At 42.6% G+C, this 22,672-nt stretch overlaps 1 protein-coding gene across 1 annotated transcript in view; it reads left to right on the top strand.

The window, feature by feature from the left end:
* Positions 1–341: 341 nt before the first annotated feature.
* Positions 342–22,672, top strand: part of LOC106598841 (UDP-N-acetylglucosamine transporter-like) — a 35,666-nt gene continuing 13,335 nt past the window's right edge. Inside the window, exons 1-5 of the mRNA XM_045714506.1 lie at positions 342–852; positions 18,825–19,101; positions 19,387–19,541; positions 19,708–19,830; positions 20,079–20,253. Of these exons, the coding sequence (XP_045570462.1) occupies positions 850–852; positions 18,825–19,101; positions 19,387–19,541; positions 19,708–19,830; positions 20,079–20,253 (733 nt within the window). The 5' untranslated portion in view covers positions 342–849. The remainder of the gene's footprint in view (positions 853–18,824; positions 19,102–19,386; positions 19,542–19,707; positions 19,831–20,078; positions 20,254–22,672) is intronic.

The following is a 22,672-nucleotide window of genomic DNA, read 5'->3' on the forward strand; positions in this document are numbered from 1 at the left end:
TGTGTGTGTACGTGTGTGTAAAGGGCGGCTTTCTGGCTACCCGGTGCTCTGATATCGCCACACCCTCCTCCCCTTCCCGGTAACACACACACACACACACACACACACACAGAGAGAGAGAGGGATTGTGTGTCCACGCCCCACAAGCAACAGCTTGAGAGTGTCTACACAAGGAGGCTAGTGTTGCATTGTCACCTTCTCCCTGCACCCACGTTACCTACTCATTTACCTAACGTAGCAGCCTTAAAATACATGCCTAAAAGTAGATCTCCTTCATACTGGTCTTCACGAATATATCAGTGGTAACAGTTGCCCAAAAAGTTACATATTGCAGCTTTATGGTAATATGCAGAATCAACCGCAATCCCAAAACAGGTTAGTGAAGGTGCCGATGGAAAAATGCAAAACCGGATGATCAGGAAAAAGTCCTTCCAATCAGATACACATTTATTTGAAGTCACCTGAAGGCACTCAGCAGAAACCCGAAGACTGGTGCACAGGAGCCTGAATAAAATTATAAATGCCTTTGCGGCAAGTGACAATTAGCTTTTTGAAAGTCCTATATCTTGAAAACTTTATTGCTGAAATGCAAAACATTTTGGGACTGTATCAACAGTGGACTAATAGTTTTTGAGTGGATTATTCCTTTAAGAGCTGTGCCTGCCTGTGAGTGAGCCTATGGCTGGCCCAGTCAGAATGCGTAACCGTTGACAACTTTCCAGCAATTTGACCAAGCTCTTGCAACATTACCGAGCGCTAACACATAGGAAGGAGTGGCATCCTGCCTCTCCAAGGTGACCGGGCGGATTTTACCTCCAGGAGCCACGTTGCCTTCTCAGCCGTCCTGCTATGGTTTGTCTTGTTTTATTGATTGAGGAGGGTTATGAGTTGCTCAGGAAAGGTTAGTTGGATAAATTGGACATGTTAGTGAAAGCACATTGTGGTCTTTTCTTGGTCTTGAGACTAAGTGGGCTTTGGCTGTTATGTGTGCATGAGGTTCAGTAAAGGCATGGTCAGTAATATTAAGCTTTATATTTCAGACAGGCTAGTCCGGTCATCTTGGTTGTCTTATCTGTATTTCGGCATTGTCAGTGTATTAGTAGCAGTAGCGTGTGTGGGTAAAATGTGGTGAAGTCAAGCCAGAAAAAAGCCATATTACAAAAGTATTAAGCCCCCTTGACTTTTTCCAGATTTTGTTACGTTACAGCCTCAGCGATCTACACACAATACCCTATAATAACAAAGTGAAAACAGGTTTTCAGAAATGTTTGCATATTTATTAAAAATAAAAAACCGATACCTTATTTACATAAGTATTCAGACCTTTTGCTATGAGACTCGAAATTGAGCTCAGGTGCATCCTGTTTCCATTGATTATCCTTGAGATGTTTCTACAACTTGGCTGGAGTCGACCTGTGGTAAATTCAATTGATTGGACATGTTTTGGAAAGGCAGACGCCTGTCTATATAAGGTCCAACAGTTGACAGAGCAAAAACCAAGCCCTGAGGTTGAAGGAATTGTCCGTAGAGCTCCGAGACAGGATTGTGTTGAGGCACAGATCTGGGGAAGGGTACCAACACATTTCTGAAGCATTGAAGGTCCCCAAGAACACAGTGGCCTCCATCATTCTTAAATGGAAGAAGTTTGGAACCACCGAGACTCTTCCTAGAGCTGGCCGCCCAGCAAAACTAAGCAGTCGGGGGAGAAGGGCCTTGGTCAGGGAGGTGACCAAGGACCCGATGGTCACTCTGACTGAGCTCTAGAGTTCCTCTGTGGAGATGGGAGAACCTTCCAGAAGGAGAACCATCTCTGCAGCACTCCACCAATCAGGCCTTTATGGTAGAGCGGCCAGACAGAAGCCACTCCTCAGTAAAATGCACATGACAGCCCACTTGGAGTTTGCCAAAAGGCACCTAAAGGCTCTCAGACTATGAGGAAACAAGATTCTCTGGTCTGATGAAACCACAATTGATCTCTTTGGCCTGAATGCCAAGCGTCACGTCTGGAGGAAACCTGCCATGTTTTTCAGTGGCAGGGATGTTTTTCAGTGGCAGGGACTTTGAGACTAGTCAGGATTGAGGCAAAGATGAATGGAGCAAAGTTCAGATAGATCCTTGATGAAAACCTGCTCCAGAGTGCTCAGGACCTCAGACTTGGGTGAAGGTTCACCTTCCAACAGAACAACTACCCTAAGCACACAGCCAAGACAACGCAGGAGTGGCTTTTGGACATCTCTTTAAATTTCCTTGAGTGGCCCAGCCAGAGCCTGGATTTGAACCCGATCTAACATTTCTGGAGTGAAGCAACGCTCCGCATCTAACCTGACAGAGCTTGACAGGATCTGCAGAGAAGAATGGGAGAAACTCCCCAAATACAGGTGTGCCAAGCTTGTAGCGTCATGCCCAAGAAGACTCAATGCTGTAATTGCTGCCAAAGGTGCTTCAACAAAGTACTGAGTAAAGGGTCTGAATACTTATGTAAATGTGATATTCCATTTGTTTATATTTTTGTTTGCAAAAAAATTAAATAAACAGTTTTTGCTTTGTCATTACAGGGTATTGTGTGTAGATTGAGGATGGAAAAAAACAATTGAATCAATTTTAGAATAAGGCTGTAATGTAACAAAATGTGGAAAAAGTCATAGGGTTTGTATACTTTCTGAAGGCACTGTATATACAAAAGTATGTGGACACCTTTTCAAATTAGTAGATTCGGCCACACCCGTTGCTGACAAGTGTATAAAATCGAGCATGCAGCCATGCAATCCCCATAGACAAACATTGGCAGCAGACTGGCCATACTGAAGAGCTCTGTGACTTTCAACGTGGCACCGTCATACGATGTCACCTTTCCAACAAGTCAATTTGTCAACTGTAAGTGCAGTTAATGTGAAATGGAAACGTCTTGCAGCAACAACGGCTCAGCCGCGAAATGGTAGGCCACACAAGCTCACAGAACGGGACAGCCGAGTACTGAAGCAAGAAGCAAGTAAATGTCATCTGTCCTTGGTTGCAACACTCAATACCGTGTTCCAAACTGCCAATGAAAGCAGCCTCAGCACAATAACTGCTCTTCGGGAGCTTCATGAAATGGGTTTCCATGGCCGTGCAGCCGCACGGCTGTAAGATCAGCATATGCAATGCCAAACATCGGCTGAAGTGGTGTAAAGCTCACCGCCATTGGACTCTGGAGCAGTGGAAACTCTGTTCTCTAGAGTGATGAATCATGCTTCACCATCTGGCAATCTGACGGACGATTCTGGGTTTGGCGGATGCCAAGAGAACCCAACCTGCCCCAAAGCATAGTGCCAACTGTAAAGTTTGGTGGCAGTGGAATAGTGGTCTATGGCTGTTTTTCATGGTTCGGCTAGGCCCCCTAGTTCGAGTGGAGGAAGGGAAATCTTAACGCTACAGCATACAATGGCATTTTAGATGATTCTGTGCATACAACTTTGTGGGAACAGTTTGGGGAAGGCCCTTTCCAGTTTCAGCATGACAATGCCCCAAGCGAGGTCCATACAGAAATGGTGTGGAAGAAACTTGACTGGCCTGCACAGAGCCCTGACCTCAACCCCATCAAACACCTTTGGGATGTATTGGAACACCGACTGCAAGCCAGGCCTAATCGCCCAACATCAGTGTCCAACCTCACTAATGCTCTTGTGGCTGAATGGAAGCAAGTCCCCGCAGCAATGTTCCAACACAGTGGAAAGCCTTCCTAGAACAGTGGAGACTTATAGCAGCAAAGGGGGGACCAACTCCATATTAATGCCCATGATTTTGGAATGAGATGTTCGACAAGCAGGTGTCCACATACTTTTGGTCAGGTAGTGTATTTGATCGTATACACATTTGTGTGTATATGTGTTGTGATAATTGCGTTGTTTGCTCTATAAATCCTGTTATATCACAGTCACTAGGCATATGAACTATATGCCTAAGGCCGAGACAATAAGAAGACACAGTGGCAGAATAAATTCAACCACAACTTTGTTTCATCACAAAACCGGATATCAACCTCTGTCCAGTGAAGTTCACAAAGCATATTGCATGTACAGTAACAGACAGGTCAAGAAAGTTTGTTTCTGACATTTTCAGACCACTAAACAACTATTGATTTAGAACCATGGAGAGTTATTGCAAGTTGCAAAGAAAACAGGAGCTGCCTCCATTATTCCAGCACCATTTCAACTACAACATTATAAAAATCACCTCTGTTTAGTCTAATACAGTGACAACTAAAAGATAAAACAAATTGAGTCCAATCAACGTAAACTGAATATGATGTGGCTGTCCATGGTTCTGATGTGTTTGTTTGTGTGTGTGTGCGTTCTTGCAAGTAGAAAAAAACATGGAACCCTACTTGTAGAGAAACGCCAATATCATCCTCCTCTCTTTTATGTTGACATATTGGTCTATGACTCTGTCAATCAATTCAAGTTGTTTCTGTGATAGGAGTGAAGCCAAATCCAAACTGTTTTCCCTTGACACTTTTTTTGGTGCGCCAGGACCATTTACAGTTGAGCTCACTCAGTTTAGCTCGACTCTGATTGGCTATTATTTAACAGAAAAAATTGTCAAGGGAGGCCAAATGCTTGTTGGCTTCCTTTTTATTCAATGCTACAGGTGGCAACAATGTCATACTCTTTACGACCAGACAGCATCACATAGATGGCATACAGAGACAGAGGGGTGCTGTTTCGCTCGCTCGGATGCTTTCCCCGGTGAGATACATTCAGCCTCATGCGAAGTGAAGGAAAATTATGACAACACAGAGACACAAAATATAAATTATTATTATAAAAAAAAAATATTGGTCAATGTTTTGGGGAAGCCTGGCTTCCCTTGGCATCTATGAATACACCCCACTGATTGGTAGGGTGGTATACACACTTAGAAAGGATAATGTTGGACAATATAGAAGTCTATGATTAAGTTCTGCCTCTCACTAGTTACTAGTTGTGCGATGTCTATTGTTCTGCATTACTGTTTGTTCAGAAGACATTGATTGTTATGATATGTACATTGCCATTTGTGCCGGTATTTCAAGTTAACATGTTGTCTGTCCTGGTCCGAGATCTGATTGTACTTTTTCCTAATTCTTTTTTATTGTCAAGCCAAATGTTTTGCATGACAATTCCAGAAGGAGTTGACAAGAGAGCAGAAACACCAGATTGCAACCAGGCTAGTCTCTGTTCTATTTCTGATATCAAACTTTTGGGGCATTCATCATGTGGCGGCTCCCGAGTCGCGCAGCGGTCTAAGGTACTGCATCTCAGTGCTAGAGGTGTCACTACAGACCCTGGTTCAATTCCAGGCTGTATCATAACCGGTTGTGATTGGGATTCCCATAGGGCGGCGCACAATTGTCCCAGCGTCGTCTGGGTTAGGGTTTGGCCGGGGTAGTCCGTCATTGTTAATAAGAATTTGTTCTTAACTGACTTGCCTAGTTAAATAAATAAATGTGTATTGCTTTCTTGTGTTCCAGGTGTGTGGGTTAGATCTCTGCATGCTGATGGTATGTGCTAATAACTGTGTAAAGCCTGAATACAATTGATTGTTAGTCATCCCACATCGCGGTGGGGCCATAATTGCGAACATAAGAAAAACGTGGAGTTTATTTGGATAGTCCCAAGTAGATGCTCTGTAGAATGTCATGATATCAACAAACGATCTGTTAGAATAAGGGTTAGGGTAAGAGTTACGGTTTGGGTAAGGGCACTCCAGTCTCATTTTCACCTCATTTAACACCTGATTTACTTAAGGCAAATCTCAATAGGTGGTCAAGGTAAGTCATGTAATAGCACATGTGTGCTCTACTCCTTTCCCCTTTTGTTCTCTATTGTTCCTCAAGTAAGGGGGAGGCTGATGACATCACCAACTCCCATCAGACCAACTCCTTGAATGCCCTACTCCTTTAAGTTTGTAGTTGTGTCTAAAAAAAAAACACTGTTTTGCTGAAAATATACAGTACCGGTCAAAAGTTTGGACACACCTACTCATTCCAGGGTTTTTCTTTTCTTTTTACTATTTTCTACATTGTAGAATAATAGTGAAGACATCAAAACTGTGAAATAACACATATGGAATCATCTAGTAAAATATATTTTAGATTCTTCAAAGTAGCCACCCTTTGCCTTGATGACAGCTTTGCACACTCTTGGCATTCTCTCAACCAGCTTCATGAGGTAGTCACCTCAATTAACAGGGAGTCACCTCAATTAACAGGGAGTCACCTCAATTAACAGGGAGTCACCTCAATTAACAGGGAGTCACCTCAATTAACAGGGAGTTGAGGGAGTCTCTGCCAACAACACAGGTGTCACAAGTGTTTACTTGTGTCACATGATACTCTTTTGTTCGGAGGTCTTGCCTGACAAGCTGTGAAAATAGCAAGTGAACAGTGAATTCAATTATTTTTGAAAGTCGCTAAACCATTGCAATCCCATTGCTTGACATATTATGATACCACCATTCCTCCTTCTGGTAGGTCCCGGCATCTGTTCATGACCAGAGAATCAGCCTGGCACCCAACTGTGCACTTTGTCTAATAGAAAAACAGGGTCATCATCCCTTAATTATTAACATAATGTAGCTTGAGAAATAACAATCTTGTTTGGGAGATAGTTCTATGCTTCAGAGATGTAGACTGACTGGCTCCAGATTGGAGTCAGGCCGGTGACGCCATTACACTATGTAACCAACTGTGACATGTTCGCTATGGCCCTGAGTTGGTTTGGGTTTGTTGCTGCTAGGTACTACACTCTTATAGTCAGATATAAGTTAGCTTGTACCACAATAGCTGCATCCAATATTTATTTGTGCCCTGGACATGGGTTGCACCTCAGGGGCTAATGTGACTGTTTCGTCCCAAATAAATAAATAAATAAATAATACTGTTTTTATTGTCACATACACAAGATAGCTGCAGTGAAATGTGTTGTTTTACAGCGTCGGCCATAGTAGTAGAGTGTCCCTGAAGTAAATTATGGTTAAGTGCCATGCTGAAGGGCACATTGACATTTTTCACCTTGTCGGCTTGGGTATTTGAACCGGCGACCTTTGGGTTACTGGCCCCACGCTCTAACCTAGGGGTGTCAAACATATGGCCAGGGGGTCCAATCCTGTAAAAACAAACATTAAATCATAATAGTAATACAAAACATTGTGGAGGGAAATGAACTCAATATACTTTAAAATGACTAAAACCAAATCGGAACTGTGTAGAAATAATAATGGACATATATTCATACAGTTTCTTGACTGTCCAGCTCGCTAATAATCCGCAGACAGTCAGGGAGTGTAGAAAATGTAAAAAAATATTTTTTGCTAATTTTTATGGCAAGGGAAATATTACAAAAATTCAGTCCGGTCCCTCTGGACCTCGTTGAAGACCGAACGCGGCCCCTGGGGCAAATGGAGTTCGACACCCCTGCTCTAATTACTAGGCTACCTTATAACTTATTGTGTCATGGAAATACGATGGCATCGCTAGAGTAGGCAAATAATTAGTAGGAAACAACTTTGCCATATTATGATGTTGTCAAATTGACTTTAAAGAGATGGCAATGTTGCCATTACTGTTACTAGTAAAGTTTGTCAAAAATAGCTAGCAATGGTAATGTTAGCTAGCTAAAATACGGTGGTCCCCTCAATCTGAGTTAGCTGGCTAAAGTTATATTGCCTCTACAGTCAATCTTGCGACATCACAATCATGACTAAATGTTTTCCTACTAATTATTTGCCTTCTTTTGAAAGGTCATTGTGTCATCCAAGACTTAAAAAAATAAAAAAATGTCACCTTTATTTAACCAGGTAAGCTAGTTGAGGATCGGTAGGATAGTCAGTTTTACTAGGGTAAGTTTGGCGGCGTGAGTGAAGGAGGCTTTGTTTGCGAAATATAAAGCCGATTCTAGATTTGATTTTGAATTGGAGATGTTTGATATGAGTCTGGAAGGAGAGTTTACAGTCTAGCCAGACACCTAGGTATTTGTAGTTGTCCACGTATTCTAGGTCAGAACCGTCCAGAGTAGTGATGCTAGTCGGGCGGGCGGGTGCAGGCAGCGATCGGTTGAAGAGCATGCATTTGGTTTAACTAGCGTTTAAGAGCAGTTGGAGGCCATGGAAGGAGTGATGTATGGCATTGAAGCTCGTTTGGAGGTTAGTTAACACAGTGTCCAAAGAAGGGCCTAATCCGAGTTGTATTGAGGTAGGCTAATGTTAGCCAGCTATGCTAGCGATGATAATGATGATCAAAATACACTTGACCAGATACATAAACAGCAGTCTATGGTCTAGCTACCGATATACTCACCTCCATTGGGGACCAACGAACTCCAACCACCTATACCGCACGGTAGGGTCCTTCAGCAGGGCATGCAAACAAACCATAGTTGGTGGTACATCCTGCTGGAAGCATGCATTGTTGAACCGGAGAGGGCTTTTCAGTCTCAAACGGCCTTGATCCTTTGAACACGTTGGGGGCGATGAAACAACGGTGCCCCATTCAATGAAGGGAAGTGAAGTGGGCGGAAGGGTGATTTCCACGTGGAGCTTGGCAAAAGGGGGCATGAATTGTTGACATAATTGTAATCCAAACCTCACCTTAATTTACTTGCTGTGACGCACTCAGGTTCCAAACTCTGTCTCAGGCAATACTGACTTCATGACCAAAATTATCCTATTGACACTTTGTAGTAAATTTTGACACTAGAATAAATGTTTCTGACTCATATTGATGACACACAGGCTGTTTCCAAAGGGATTAGTTGGTTTTTAGGGGCAGTCGTTCTTTAAACCTCTAAATTCAAGGTTTACTTTTGTTCTCCTTTACTTGGTCTGTCTCAAGTGTAGAGTGCCCATAATGCATTATCATCGCATCCTTGACTAGACTACTTATTAGCCTTGCCTTAGACAAATTTCATAAGACTAGTTTTCTCATATATAACTATATCCCAAAGTATTTGCTTATCCGTTTCACATACGTCCATGTGCTTTTACGGAGAAAATATAAAGGAGATCTGTATAATATCCAAGTAAATGCCAATAGAAAAAAAGCTCAAACAAATGCAGCTAGTGTATTGTCCAGGTTCAATGTTTGACGTGACTGAGTTGGCTGAAGCTGGCTAGCTAGCTAGTAAGTGACAAGAACGTTATTGATTCTATTTAGAATGGACGACCAGTACTTTTGCATAGCCGGTATGGGAAAATAATTAATGACTTGTTCGCGCCTGTAGCAACGTGACCAAAATAACAAACAAGCAGATTTTTATCTGAACTATATCTTCTGGTGGAAGAATGAAATTGTATGGCGTGCGAGGCAGTGTTATATCTTGAATACAGTCCCAGGTAAATGGGTTGACAACGCCATTTACCTGTGATTGTATTCATGATACAGCACTGCCTATTGTATTACTTAGTTCTAAAAAGTTCTGCCTACAATAATTTCTTGATTCAACGGTTAGAGTGAATTTGAAATAAGTGGGGAACTTTTTCATTTCTGTCTTCTGTAACCTCTTTCAACATCTAGCCCAACACATTATACATTTCTAAAATTTCTGATACTTAAGTATATTTAAAAACAAATACTTTTACACTTTTACTCAAGTATTATTTTACTGCGTGACTTTCACTTTTACTTGAGTAACTTTCTATTAAGGTATCTATACTTTTACTCAAGTATGACAGTTGGGTACTTTTTCCACCACGACCAGATTCAAACCGTTTAAGCGCCTCCCTTCCATTCACCGTATGGCTGGACCAATCAGTGTCCTCTGATAATCTGTGTGGGTGGTTTAGTTGATGACAACATCGAAGTCGAAAATCATAACAACAATGAGGAGCAAATATGTAACGAGATAACAATGAGGCCAGAGATAGCCAGACTTGTAAATTGGGCTAAGGAACAGAAGTTGGGTTTTCTGAAAAACACAATCAGTGTGTGCTCTGCAAGCCATGCAGCGGATGAAGGTGCACCAAGAGTGTGGTGAATGGATAGACATGGTTATGGACAGCAAGGAAGAAGGAGCACCATGCGACTTGGAACAAGTCGAATTGTGACTTGCTTTCCTCTCCGGAGCAGAGCACCCTTGAAAGGAGTGGTAACTGGAGTAGCGTTAAGTCTGTGACATCCACCGTTTGGTGCGACACAGACCAGGTGGAGAGCGTGGTGAAACTGAGAAGATACTGTCTGTACTACTGAGTTTTGATGCAGAGTCTTCACCAGATAAAGTCAAGTTACGATGTGTCAGTTATCCCGTGAGAGCTTTTGTCCCGATTCCATTACAGTGTTTTAGGTGTCAAGCTTATGGTCATGTGGAAGCAGTGTGTAGGAGGGAGATTTTTAGACGTGAGAAGTGTGCAGGAGGACATGAGACAAAGGAATGTGTAGTATCGTTGGGAAACGTTTTGTGTGTGTGTGTGTGTGTGTGTGTGTGTGTGTGTGTGTGTGTGTGTGTGTGTGTAAACTATAGGGGTAGCCATGGTGCTGGAGATCTGAGGTGTCCAATGAGAGAAATGCAGGTTGAGATTGCCAGGATCAGAGTAGTACAGAAGGTGTCGTATGTTGAGGCAGTGAAGAGAGTATTAGAGGAAGATGGGTCCAGGGTGAGGGATCCTAAGAAGACAACAAGAGGATCTTTGTTATTAGGCCAAGGCCAATAGAGTGTGATAGTATGGTGTTTTTTTGGCGTTCATGGCCATGGTTGTCAATTGTACCACAGGAATGTAACGTAAATCACAGAGGACAGATGTTGTGGTGGCAGCTGCAGAGAAGTACTTGTGTGTACGAGATTTTACTGCAGAAGAGTTACAAGACGTTTTGAACGATAGTGTCCCGTCCTCCCAGGCTGCTGGCCTGGAGTAGGATCAGATGGGGCCAAAGTAGTGGAATAGTGGTGAGGTTTTAATGGGTGTAGGGTTAGTTAATATAGTGGTGAGGTTTTAATGGGTGCAGGGTTAGTTAGTATAGTGGTGAGGTTTTAATGGGTGCAGGGTTAGTTGGTATAGTGGTGAGGTTTTAATGGGTGTGGGGTTAGTTAGTATAGTGGTGAGGTTTTAATGGGTGTAGGGTTAGTTAGTATAGTGGTGAGGTTTTAATGGGTGCAGGGTTAGTTGGTATAGTGGTGAGGTTTTAATGGGTGCAGGGTTAGTTGGTAGGGCAATTCATACTACAAAATAGTAGGCTGATACACAACCAATACAGTAGGTGGTGGCATGCACGTATAACATTTGTTTGCGGACCGCAATAATACCAAAGAGGACGAGGAGGTTGGTGTTGATGCTTCTATAGGAGCAGTTATATTGGAACTGGAGGGCATACCTTCATTGAAATAACAGCAAATAACTGCATTGAAGGCTTTTCTCGGGGGAGATTATGTTTTTGCTTTCTTCTCCTGACTTGGTTCGCCAAGAGCTTGATTTACCAGCTAGCTCCACTGGTAGTCAAGAAAATGGGATTCTCGTTGTTGTGTTGCCATTACATGGATTACATGGATGACCAGATCAGAGAGGCTGTGAAGCTGGAGATCACTGTGATGCAGCTCGGTAATATCTTTTTTGCACCATTGGTTAGAGCCTGTAAGTAAGCATTTCACTGGACGGTCTACACCTGTTGTATTCGGCGCACGTGACAAATCAACTTTGATTTGATTTGATATTAATAATGACCCGGACATCCTCCATGGATGTTGCCAGGTTGTTTTTCGGTATCCCAGAGTCTTGGTGGCTGAACGACAAGTGACAGAATATGGCATCAACAGTGTATGGAGAAAACCTAATGGGGATGGTTGTGGATGAGGTTCACGTCACATAAAATGGTAAATATAACTACATCATTTGAATGAGTTTCGCTATGTTGTACATTAATTGGACTCTGCTAGCTATAGTGCATAAGTAAAAATTAAATGTCCAACATATCTGAAAACGTATTCTTATTCTAGAAAACAATGAGATACTTTACAATTGGTTTACCATGTTATTATGTTATATTTTAATGTTATTGAAATATCATAGCTCTTTTGTCGTGTCGATTGCATTAAGAAATATGTGTACTTTTTTTCAATTTGTCTCAACCAGATGTCCCAGACTGTTTCATTCCCAACAAGATGTCCCAGACTGTTTCATTCCTAACAAAATGTCCCAGACTGTTTCACGGCAGTAGCAGTTCACCTTATGTGAAGAGGAGCTGGCTGCATGCCTCTGTGTCACAAATTGTGGACAGATTCGTCATGTTTGGTGACATCACTGACATTGCAACCGGCGTCAGAAATACATCCATGGGCCAACCTCTACAGAGGAAGCGTCTCCCATGCCATATGCCAGGTTGCAGAAATGACTACACTTACAAAGTAAAGCAAGGGAGAACCTTGAGAAAAAAACATCATGACTTGGTAGTACAGTGTCAGATGCATCCAGGGGTGTAATCATTATGCCGATTCTGTTGCAAAACGTTTCATCTGTTGCAAAACCGTTGACTCCAAACTGAAAAAGCGAACGAGAGATATACGGTGTCCGTCATGAATACACCCAGGTCTAGTGAGGGGGACCTAAAGAAATAACATACTGAAGCAAGACTGTAGCTCTGTTGCTCTACAAGGCCTATGGTCCTAGCCAATATGCCTACAGCACCCTTCTACTGACCTTGTAAGTTATTGCCACTCTTTCCTCACGGTTGGCACAGTGTCTTACCTGGACCAGGTTTTGGAATGGGAAGGGAAAGAATATACCCCTTGACTTACACCTGGGACACCTCAACTTCTTCAAGTCATTTTTGAAGGGTCCAACCATGACAGAGGAAGCAGCAGACAGGATTACCAAGTCCATTAGTGTCTTAATTTAGATTTATTAGGATAACAATTAGCCGACGCCAATGGCAACAGCTAATCTTACTGGGGTCCGACACATAACGAAAAAGACATTACAGACAAAAGACTTTACAATTTACATACATTTAAAAACATGAACATGTAGTGTGTGTACATCTATCAGTTCCACATACATGTCAGTACATACACACAACAAGTAGGTCACATGGGGGAGAGGCGTTGTGCTGTGAGGTGTTGCTTTATTTGTTTTTTTTAAACCAGGTTTGTTGTTCACTTGTGCTATATAAGATGGAAGGGAGTTCCATGCACTCATGGCTCTGTATAATACTGTACGTTTTCTTGAATTTCTTCTGGACCTTGGGACTGTGAAAAGACCCCTGGTGGCATGTCTGGTTGGGTAAGTGTGTGTGTAAGTTGACTATGCAAACAATTTGGAATTTCCAACACATTAAAGTTTCTTATAAAAACGATATGTTTTTCCTCAACTTACTTTTTAGCAAACACTCTTATCCAGAGCGACTTAAAGTAGTGAGTCATACATTTTCTTTAATTCTGTTCACCCAGGGGAATCAAACCCACAACCCTGGGGTTGCAAGAACCATGCGCTACCAACTGAGCTACACAGGACTGGCATGCATACCATTAATATTATCCCTCTGATTACAATGAAGAACAAGACATGCCACTCTGTTCTGGGCCAGCTGCAGCTTAACTAGGTCTTTCTTTGCATATGACTGGACAATAATCAAGATAAGATCAAACTAGAGCCTGCAGGACTTGCTTTTATACAAAATACAATGCTCTTCGTTTTAGAGATGGTCAGGAAAAGTTTATTTCTGGCCAGCCATTTCAAAACAGACTGCAAATCTTTATTAAGGCTTTCAGTGACTTCATCAGCTGTGGTTTCTGATGCGTGTATGTTTGAATCATCAGCATACATGGACACACATGCTTTGTTTAATGCCAGTGGCAGGTCATTGGTAAAAATAGAAAAGAGTAGAGAGCCTAGAGAGCTGCCCTGTGCTACACCGCACTTTACATGTTTGACATTAAAGTAGCTTCCATTAAAGAAAACCCTCTGAGTTCTATTAGATAGATGCTGTAGCTCTGAATCCATGATATGGCAGGGATTGAAAAGCCATAACACATATGTTTTCTCAACAACAGGTTATGGTCAATATTATCGAAGTCTGCACTTAAATCTAATAGTACAGCTCCCACAATCTTCTTATTATCAATTTCTTTCAACCAATCATCAGTAATTTGTGTCAGTTCAGTGCATGTTGGGTGTCCTTCCCTATAAGCATGCTGAATGTTCTCAATTTGCAGAAAGTCAGCCAGTCAGATGTGCAGCCAGACTTATTAGCCACTCCTTTTGCCCCATCTCTTTCTACCATACAGTTTTTCAATTCCTCATCAATCCATGGTGCCTTAACAGTTTTAACAGTCAATTTCTTAACAGGTGCATGTTTATCAATAATTGGAAGAAGCATTTTCGTAAATTCATCAAGTGCAGCATCTGGATGCTCCTTATTGATCACATCAGACCAACAAATACTATTAACATCATCTACATAAGAGTCACAGCAAAATCGTTTGTATGATCTCTTAAACACTATTTTAGGCTCAGCTTTTGGAACTTTGGCTTTCCTGGATGTAGCCACTATATTGTGATCACTGCATCCAATGGGTACAGATACAGCTTTAGAACAAAGTTCTATAGTATTAGTAAAAATGTGATCAATACATGTGGATGATCTTGTTCCTGTGGTGTTTGTAAACACCCTGGTAGGTTGATTAATAACCTGAACCAGATGACAGGCACTGGTTACAGTGAGAAGCTTCCTCTTGAGTGGACAGCTTTGATGCAAACCAGTCAATATTCAGGCCCCCAAGAAAGTAAACCTCTCTGTTTACATCACATACACTATCAAGCATTTCACACATATTATTTAGATACTGACTGGCCTATAGTAATGCCCCAAAAGAGAAGGCTTTACATGTGCCAGGTGATCCTGCAACCACAACACTTCAATAACACTTGACATAAGATGTTCCAAAGCATGACAGGGATATGGCTCTCTGTGTGTGTGTGTGTGTGTGTGTGTGTGTGTGTGTGTGTGTGTGTGTGTGTGTGTGTGTGTGTGTGTGTGTGTGTGATATATATATATATATATATATATATACACAGCAACACCTCCCCCATAAGAATTCCTGTCCTGGGTGAACTGCAAACTGTTCTTCAGGTCCCGGACCTCTCTGGTCAGGTCGTCCATTCTTTTATTAGTTGACTCCACCATTATTTGAACAAAACACTTGAAGCTATTTTCTTGTTGTTGTAACAACTGCTTGTAGAACTCAGTTTGTTCATTTGAAAGATCCTTCACCTTAACAGTACTCCCGCCGGCTTTGGTCTTTGTCATTGTAGCACCGAGGGTTACGCTGTTACTCCTCGCAGTTCCAGACAGTGCAGGTCGTTGGAAGATTGGAAATGACAACAACAAACAGCAGGGATCTAGACATTCACAAGCCCGGGACAATCCACGGTCACTGCTGCAATGGCTAACCGTGTTGTGGTCTGCATTCAAGCCCTCCATAAAACCCTGTTAGCTTGATAGGCAGCTGGGCTAACTGCTACGCCAAGCAGCTCCTCTGACCTGGCCTTGGACGGAATGATCACTGGACAGATAGTAGCAATCCCAGCAACTGATGCCAGAAAAGTCGCAGGATCCAAACACAAAAGGTAGCTAGCTAGAAACTAAGCTTTTCCAATAGACTTTCAAAACTTTCCAAAACAAAAAACTGAGCTCTCCTTCATTCCATATTCCATGTTCACCAGGAAGTGACAATAAACAGGACTTGATGGACGCCACAGACGCTGTTAGAGAGAGGCATCAAAGTCTATTGGCATCCATCATGCTGCTCTCCAGACCGGGGACATTCTAGCACTTGTGTGTGTTGTCAGGAATGCAGAGATGTTCAAAACCCAACCAGGTATAGAGTTCACATTCCCTGGTTTTAACAGAAACGTTCTCTCAAAGGTGAAGTACAGTTAATTGTGGGGGGTGGATGAGTTTCAAATTGAAGAAGTAGAGAAATGTTCCCGTTTGATTTGAAACAACTTAGGTACGAGGCTATCCGTGTTGCGAAACAGAATGTAAGCTCGCGAGATCAGGATGGTTTGTACAAGGCAAATTTTAGCTAGCTATGGTTTTTAAAGCGGTACAACAACAAACAATTACTAAATTACAAAATCGTTTTTTTTATGTATTTTGATGCATCAGTACATGTTATATTTACTTCACAATTTGGCACAGTGCAGGGTGAGCTTCCTGTTTGAAGCTTTCTTTGCCCCCCTCTATGATGTCATCAATGAATTTATGTATTTTGATCATGTGGTTTCTCTGCAAGGGCTTAGTAACAGTAGCTTTGGTTGTCTTTTGTCAGGATTAAGCTGTTCCAGTTCATATGAAGTCCCACTCTTTCTGAATTCACCCTATATGAACTGCAAAAAACTAATTCATAAACGTTTACTATTGAGCGAGCTACAATTGTTGAAAGACAACTAAGGAATAGAATTGGCTGGGGAATATAAATTGATAGACTGTTAGTTTTATGATGTTTATAGGATAATTTCAAGATCCAACCATAATACACGGTAAACCATTGACTCATAGTTATATTAATTTTGCAACATGCAACAATCCAGTACAGTAACAACTGTGCTTATTATCTATGGTGACTGCGTAAAGTCTTCAACATCTGATCCGCTGCCCTGTTTTCCCCAAATCTTAAACTAACCCTCAAATCCTTTCAAATAATTATGTCAAATAAAGCAACGTATATAATGTGCCAAATAAACACTAGGCCTAAAGCATAGGCAACAAATGGCAACAAAGGTGAAAATTACACTTCCATGCTTTGATGTGGTCGTGTCCGTGTGAGCTATAAATTTTAGCGGGTCACTTCATTTGAAATGTTCTATTTTTGGGGCGGATAAAACCATGATTTGGTCAAATATCCTTATTCCTGCATAAGTGTTTGCACTGCCCGTTTCTCCCCATGTTAAAGCGTTTGCCCTGTTCCTGTTTCTCCCTGTGTTAGTAGCCTAGATTGAGAGAAGGGGAGGAAGAGAAAAATGCAATTGCACGAAGAAACAGTGGTTTCTAGTTTCCCCTTCCCCAATAATTAGCCCCAATTGAATTCACCTATGTGATATTTTTTCACATCTAGATGTAAGCAAATTAATCTCTATTGAACAAAATAAATCTACAATTATGGAGCCCTATTTTGACAGTAAAATTATAGAAACAATAGCCTAATTGTCATGAAAGGCCATCACAACATTGAATTTTAAAAAGAAACAAGTGACATGATCTCACAGGAAATGTGGGAGTTTCTTAAATGCTCTAGAATTAACAATATTGGTATATCCAGAGACCAAAAAGCTGAACAGATAAACACTTATTTTTTTGCAGGAGGGTAGAATTGCATTGAATCAAATTATTCCTTTCCAATTATTTACCGACTGTAAGGGCAGGTTTTTGTTTTTTGTTCTTAACTGACTTGCCTAGTTAAAAAAAACAGGCACAATAATTTTGAAGGTACGTAGGGCACAGGATGTCATCACATAACTATAAGCTCCACTCCACATTAAATTCTAAATTCCTACTGCTTGCAAAATAAAAATGGTCAACTATAAAAATGTTTGTCCGGACTTTCAAGAATGCTTGAATTGCTTCGCCTTGCTTTTGTAGTTGGCTGGCAAGTTTCACCATCCAATTATTTCAGATCTACAAGAGTGCAAGTTTCACCATGGTACGGACCATGGCGCATGAGAATGATTAGAATATAGATAGGTGGAAGGGCATACGGGCTGTTGCCAATTTATGAATGCGCAATTTGGCTAAATGGGTAATGGAAACACTCAGGAACATCCATCTGTTTTTATAGAGACAAGAAAGTTATGCTGCATTCAAAAGAACTGGGAACTCTGAAAAATACAAGGTCAAATCATGATGTCAGTGATCTTCAGGTTGGAAAGTTAGAGCTCTAGAAATAGGCCTGAGTTCCCGAGTTGGAATTCCGAGTTGGATGACCGTTGAAAAAGATTTTTCCCAATCGGAATTTTGTTTTTCTTCAAGTTCCCAATCGTTTTGAACACACTGAAGTCGGAAGTCAGAGATTTAACTGTCTTGTATCGATTTAAAAACAGTCGATGAAAACTGCATAAAATGGAAACACACCCCAGCAGGCAATTGTCGCATCTGTTTTCTATGCGAACTTTCTAAATGTCGACAGACCTGGGTTCGATCCCAGGCTGTATCACAACCGGCCGTGATCGGGAGTTCCATAGTGCGGCGCACAATTGGCTTTACTTGGCTCATCGCGCTCTAGTGACTCCTTGTGGCGGGCCGGGAGCCTGCAGGCTGACCTCGGTCATCAGTGGAATGGTGTTTCCTCTGACACATTGGTGCGGCTGGCTTCTGGGTTAAGCTGGTGGGTGTTAAGCAGCGCGGTTTGGCGGGTCATGTTTCAGAGGACACATGACTCAACCTTCATCTCCCGAGCCCATTGGGGAGCTGCAGCAGTGAGACAAGATCGAAATTGGGGAGAAAAAGTTCCTCGTGAAGGGGGTGGCACCATACAGAGGCAAAATGATAATGACTATGTTGCTAGAGATTAATGTGACAGAAGAATAGAAACAAAGTAGATTCATTGTTGTAATGCGCCTTTGTGCGCACCAGTCTGTTGGTAGCTCTGCCAGCCTATGAAACCAGTAGGTCGATCTGTTCTAATTATTAGTTTTGGTCAAACAGGGCGAAAATGATCTTCTCCAAGCTGCAAACCGTTCTGCAGCTTTGCGAAGCACATGTGCATCAAGTACGGAAGATGCAGGTTAGACATCCGGCAAAAACAACGTATTGCAAAACGCATGTGCATCTGCTGGGCTTATGGCATAACCCAGCCTATCTCACTGTCTATCTATCTCTCCCACAGCCTAAACCAGGCCTTTCACGCCTCGCCTCATCCCCTGACTCTATGGAGGCATCCCACCTCGTTTCCATGTCATCGCCCTGTGTCTCCCCATCCCAGTCACAGCTCAAGTACATGTCCCTGGGCGTGCTGGTGCTGCAGACCACCTCACTGGTGCTCACCATGAGGTACTCGCGCACACTGCAGGGCGAGGGGCCCCGCTACCTAGCCTCCTCAGCCGTGGTGTCGGCCGAACTGCTTAAGATCCTCATCTGCCTGCTGCTCGTCTTCTATGACCACAGTAAGTCTAGTGATCCATCCATCTGGTTGGCTGGCTGGCTGGCTGGTTGGTTGGCTGTCTGTCTATCCGTCTGGCTAGCTGTCCATCTGGCTGTCCGTCTGGCTGGTTGGCTGTCTGTCTGTAACACAGTCAATGGATAAACAATGACAGCAGAGATAATACTCCTACAGTATCTTTGTCTTTCTAATGACAGCAGAGAGAAGACTCCTACAGTTTCTTTGTCTTTCTATCTCTGTCTTAGGCTTCATTGTGTGGCCATTACATTTCTGTCTGTCTTTCTGTCAGGCTTCAGTTTTTGTGTGTTGAATCGGGTGCTGAAGGAAGAGATTCTCAACAAGCCCATGGAGACGTTGAAGCTGGCCATCCCATCAGGCATCTACACACTCCAGAATAACCTTCTCTATATCGCCCTGTCCAATCTGGACGCTGCTACCTACCAGGTGAGAGATGTGACACCCGTGTGTGTGCATGTGCGTGTGTGCTGCAACATGTATAAGGGGAACAAATGGAGGGACTCAGTATAAGGGGAACACTCAGGGCCTTCATACTCCATTTCATGTCCAATTTCGACTGGCACGAATTTAAATTGATATTCTCCCCAACCAGGTGACGTACCAGCTGAAGATCCTGACCACGGCCCTGTTCTCAGTATCCATGCTGGGGAAGAGACTGGGGCTCTACCAGTGGCTGTCCCTGCTCATCCTCATAACTGGTATCGGTCTCGTTCAGGTAACAAGGCTAAACACACCCGACAAGTCAATAACTCATCATTCCTGTTTGCATGTGTTTTGTCCGATTAGTCGTTGATCTTCGAGTATCCACATTAGGGAGGCAGAAGTCTAAATTGTTCTAAAGTTCACAGGTTTTTCAGGATAATTTGAATAAATCAGTGGTAACATGATGTCCAGGAAAAGTTTATTGAATTTTTACCCAGGTTTATCCATACTGAGTGATGTAGTGTGTGTTTGTCTCCACAGTGGCCTACAGAGTCTCTGGGTGGGCCATCTCCGACGCCTCTGTCTGCAGGCTCCCAGTTAGTCGGTGTGATAGCCATACTGATAGCCTGCTTCTCCAGTGGCTTCGCTGGAGTCTACTTTGAGAAGATCCTCAAAGAGACCAACCAGAGTGTGTGGGTCCGTAACATCCAGCTAGGTCAGCATCACTGGAACCTGTTTGTTTGTTTGTTTGTTTGTTTGTTTGTACATGATTGGTTCATTGATTCATTTAATTCTACATAAATGGTAATCTCTTGGTATGTGTGAATATCTTTCCACTTTCTCTATAGCGATTACACCATTTATATAATTTATGGTCTCTCCATGTAATCCAGAGCTTCTAAAAAAAAAAACGTTAAATCATCGACTTCAATTAAATCGAATGTATTCTCACAACAGTATAGCAACTTTAGGTTGGAGGCACCATCCCATAGCCCTTGTAATTCCAATCCTTAGGCAATGTCCTGGTGCCAAAATGGTGATCTTAGCTCATGAAACCATAAACTATACAAGCATGTAATTATAAACCGTGAAAAGCAATGGAATACTTGACAATTATTTTAGAGTCCTCCCTCAAAACCTCACCCATTTCTCTCTCTCTTTCTCTCTTTCTTTCCCTCTCGTTCTCTCTCTCTCTCTCTCACACACACATATTGATGCACACACACACACATGCGCACACACTCAAAATCACCATATAGTATACGTTGCTTCTACAATTTATTATGTGTATCCTGCTGCTCAGTCACTTTTACCCCTGATTACATAACTATCACCAATATCCCTGCACATTGATATTGGTACTGGTATTGACCTTGTATATAAATCAAATACTATGTGTCACATGTACCAAATACAACAGGTGTAGACTTTACTGTGCAATGCTTACTTAGGAGCCCTTTCCCAACAGTGTTAAAAAGTAAAAAACATTTTCTAAATATGCAAAGGAAAAAGTAAGAAAAGAAGAGAAAAAGAAGAAGAAATAGTAACAGAATAAAATAACAACAACGAGGCTATTTACAAGGAGTACCGGTACCGAGGCGATGGGCAGGGTTACGAGGTAGTTGAAATAATATGTACATGTAGGTAGATGTAAACGTGACAACGAAAATCAGGATAGATAACAGAGTAGCAGCAGCGTATGTGAATAATGTGAAAGTGTGTGTGTGCGGTGTCAATATGCATGTAGTGTGTGTGTGTATGTGTGTGTTGGAGTGTGTGGGTAGAGTCTAGTGAGTATGTGGTAGAGTCTGGTGAGTGTGTGGGTAGAGTCTAGTGAGTGTGTGGTAGAGTCTGGTGAGTGTGAGGGTAGAGTCTAGTGAGTGTGTGGGTAGAGTCTAGTGAGTATGTGGTAGAGTCTGGTGAGTGTGAGGGTAGAGTCTAGTGAGTGTGTGGTAGAGTCTAGTGAGTGTGTGGTAGAGTCTGGTGAGTGTGAGGGTAGAGTCTAGTGAGTGTGTGGTAGAGTCTGGTGAGTGTGAGGGTAGAGTCTAGTGAGTGTGTGGGTAGAGTCTAGTGAGTGTGTGGTAGAGTCTGGTGAGTGTGAGGGTAGAGTCTAGTGAGTGTGTGGTAGAGTCTAGTGAGTGTGAGGGTAGAGTCTAGTGAGTGTGTGGGTAGAGTCTAGTGAGTGTGTGGTAGAGTCTGGTGAGTGTGAGGGTAGAGTCTAGTGAGTGTGTGGTAGAGTCTGGTGAGTGTGAGGGTAGAGTCTAGTGAGTGTGAGGGTAGAGTCTGGTGAGTGTGTGGGTAGAGTCTAGTGAGTGTGTGGTAGAGTCTGGTGAGTGTGAGGGTAGAGTCTAGTGAGTGTGTGGTAGAGTCTGGTGAGTGTGAGGGTAGAGTCTGGTGAGTGTGAGGGTAGAGTCTGGTGAGTGTGTGGGTAGAGTCTAGTGAGTGTGTGGTAGAGTCTGGTGAGTGTGAGGGTAGAGTCTAGTGAGTGTGTGGTAGAGTCTGGTGAGTGTGAGGGTAGAGTCTAGTGAGTGTGTGGTAGAGTCTGGTGAGTGTGTGGTAGAGTCTGGTGAGTGTGAGGGTAGAGTCTAGTGAGTGTGTGGTAGAGTCTGGTGAGTGTGTGGTAGAGTCTGGTGAGTGTGAGGGTAGAGTCTAGTGAGTGTGTGGGTAGAGTCTGGTGAGTGTGAGGGTAGAGTCTAGTGAGTGTGAGGGTAGAGTCTAGTGAGTGTGTGGGTAGAGTCTGGTGAGTGTGTGGGTAGAGTCTAGTGAGTGTGTGGTAGAGTCTGGTGAGTGTGAGGGTAGAGTCTAGTGAGTGTGTGGTAGAGTCTAGTGAGTGTGTGGTAGAGTCTGGTGAGTGTGAGGGTAGAGTCTAGTGAGTGTGTGGTAGAGTCTAGTGAGTGAAAGAGAGACCAGGTAGCCATTTGATTAATTGTCCAGCAGTCTTATGGCTTGGGGGTACAAGCTGTTCAGGAGCCTTTTGGTCCCAGACTTGGTCCTCCGGTAGAAGTGAGAACAGTCTATGACTTGGGTGGCTGGAATATATAGTGTGTTTTGTATTTCTCCTGTGTATTTTATCTGACTCAGCATTGATTCCGTGCTCTTTTTAGGACACTTTTCTATTTATTTCCATTTTGTTA

Source organism: Salmo salar, chromosome ssa03 (assembly GCF_905237065.1).
Source record: "Salmo salar chromosome ssa03, Ssal_v3.1, whole genome shotgun sequence".
Lineage (NCBI taxonomy): Eukaryota > Metazoa > Chordata > Actinopteri > Salmoniformes > Salmonidae > Salmo > Salmo salar.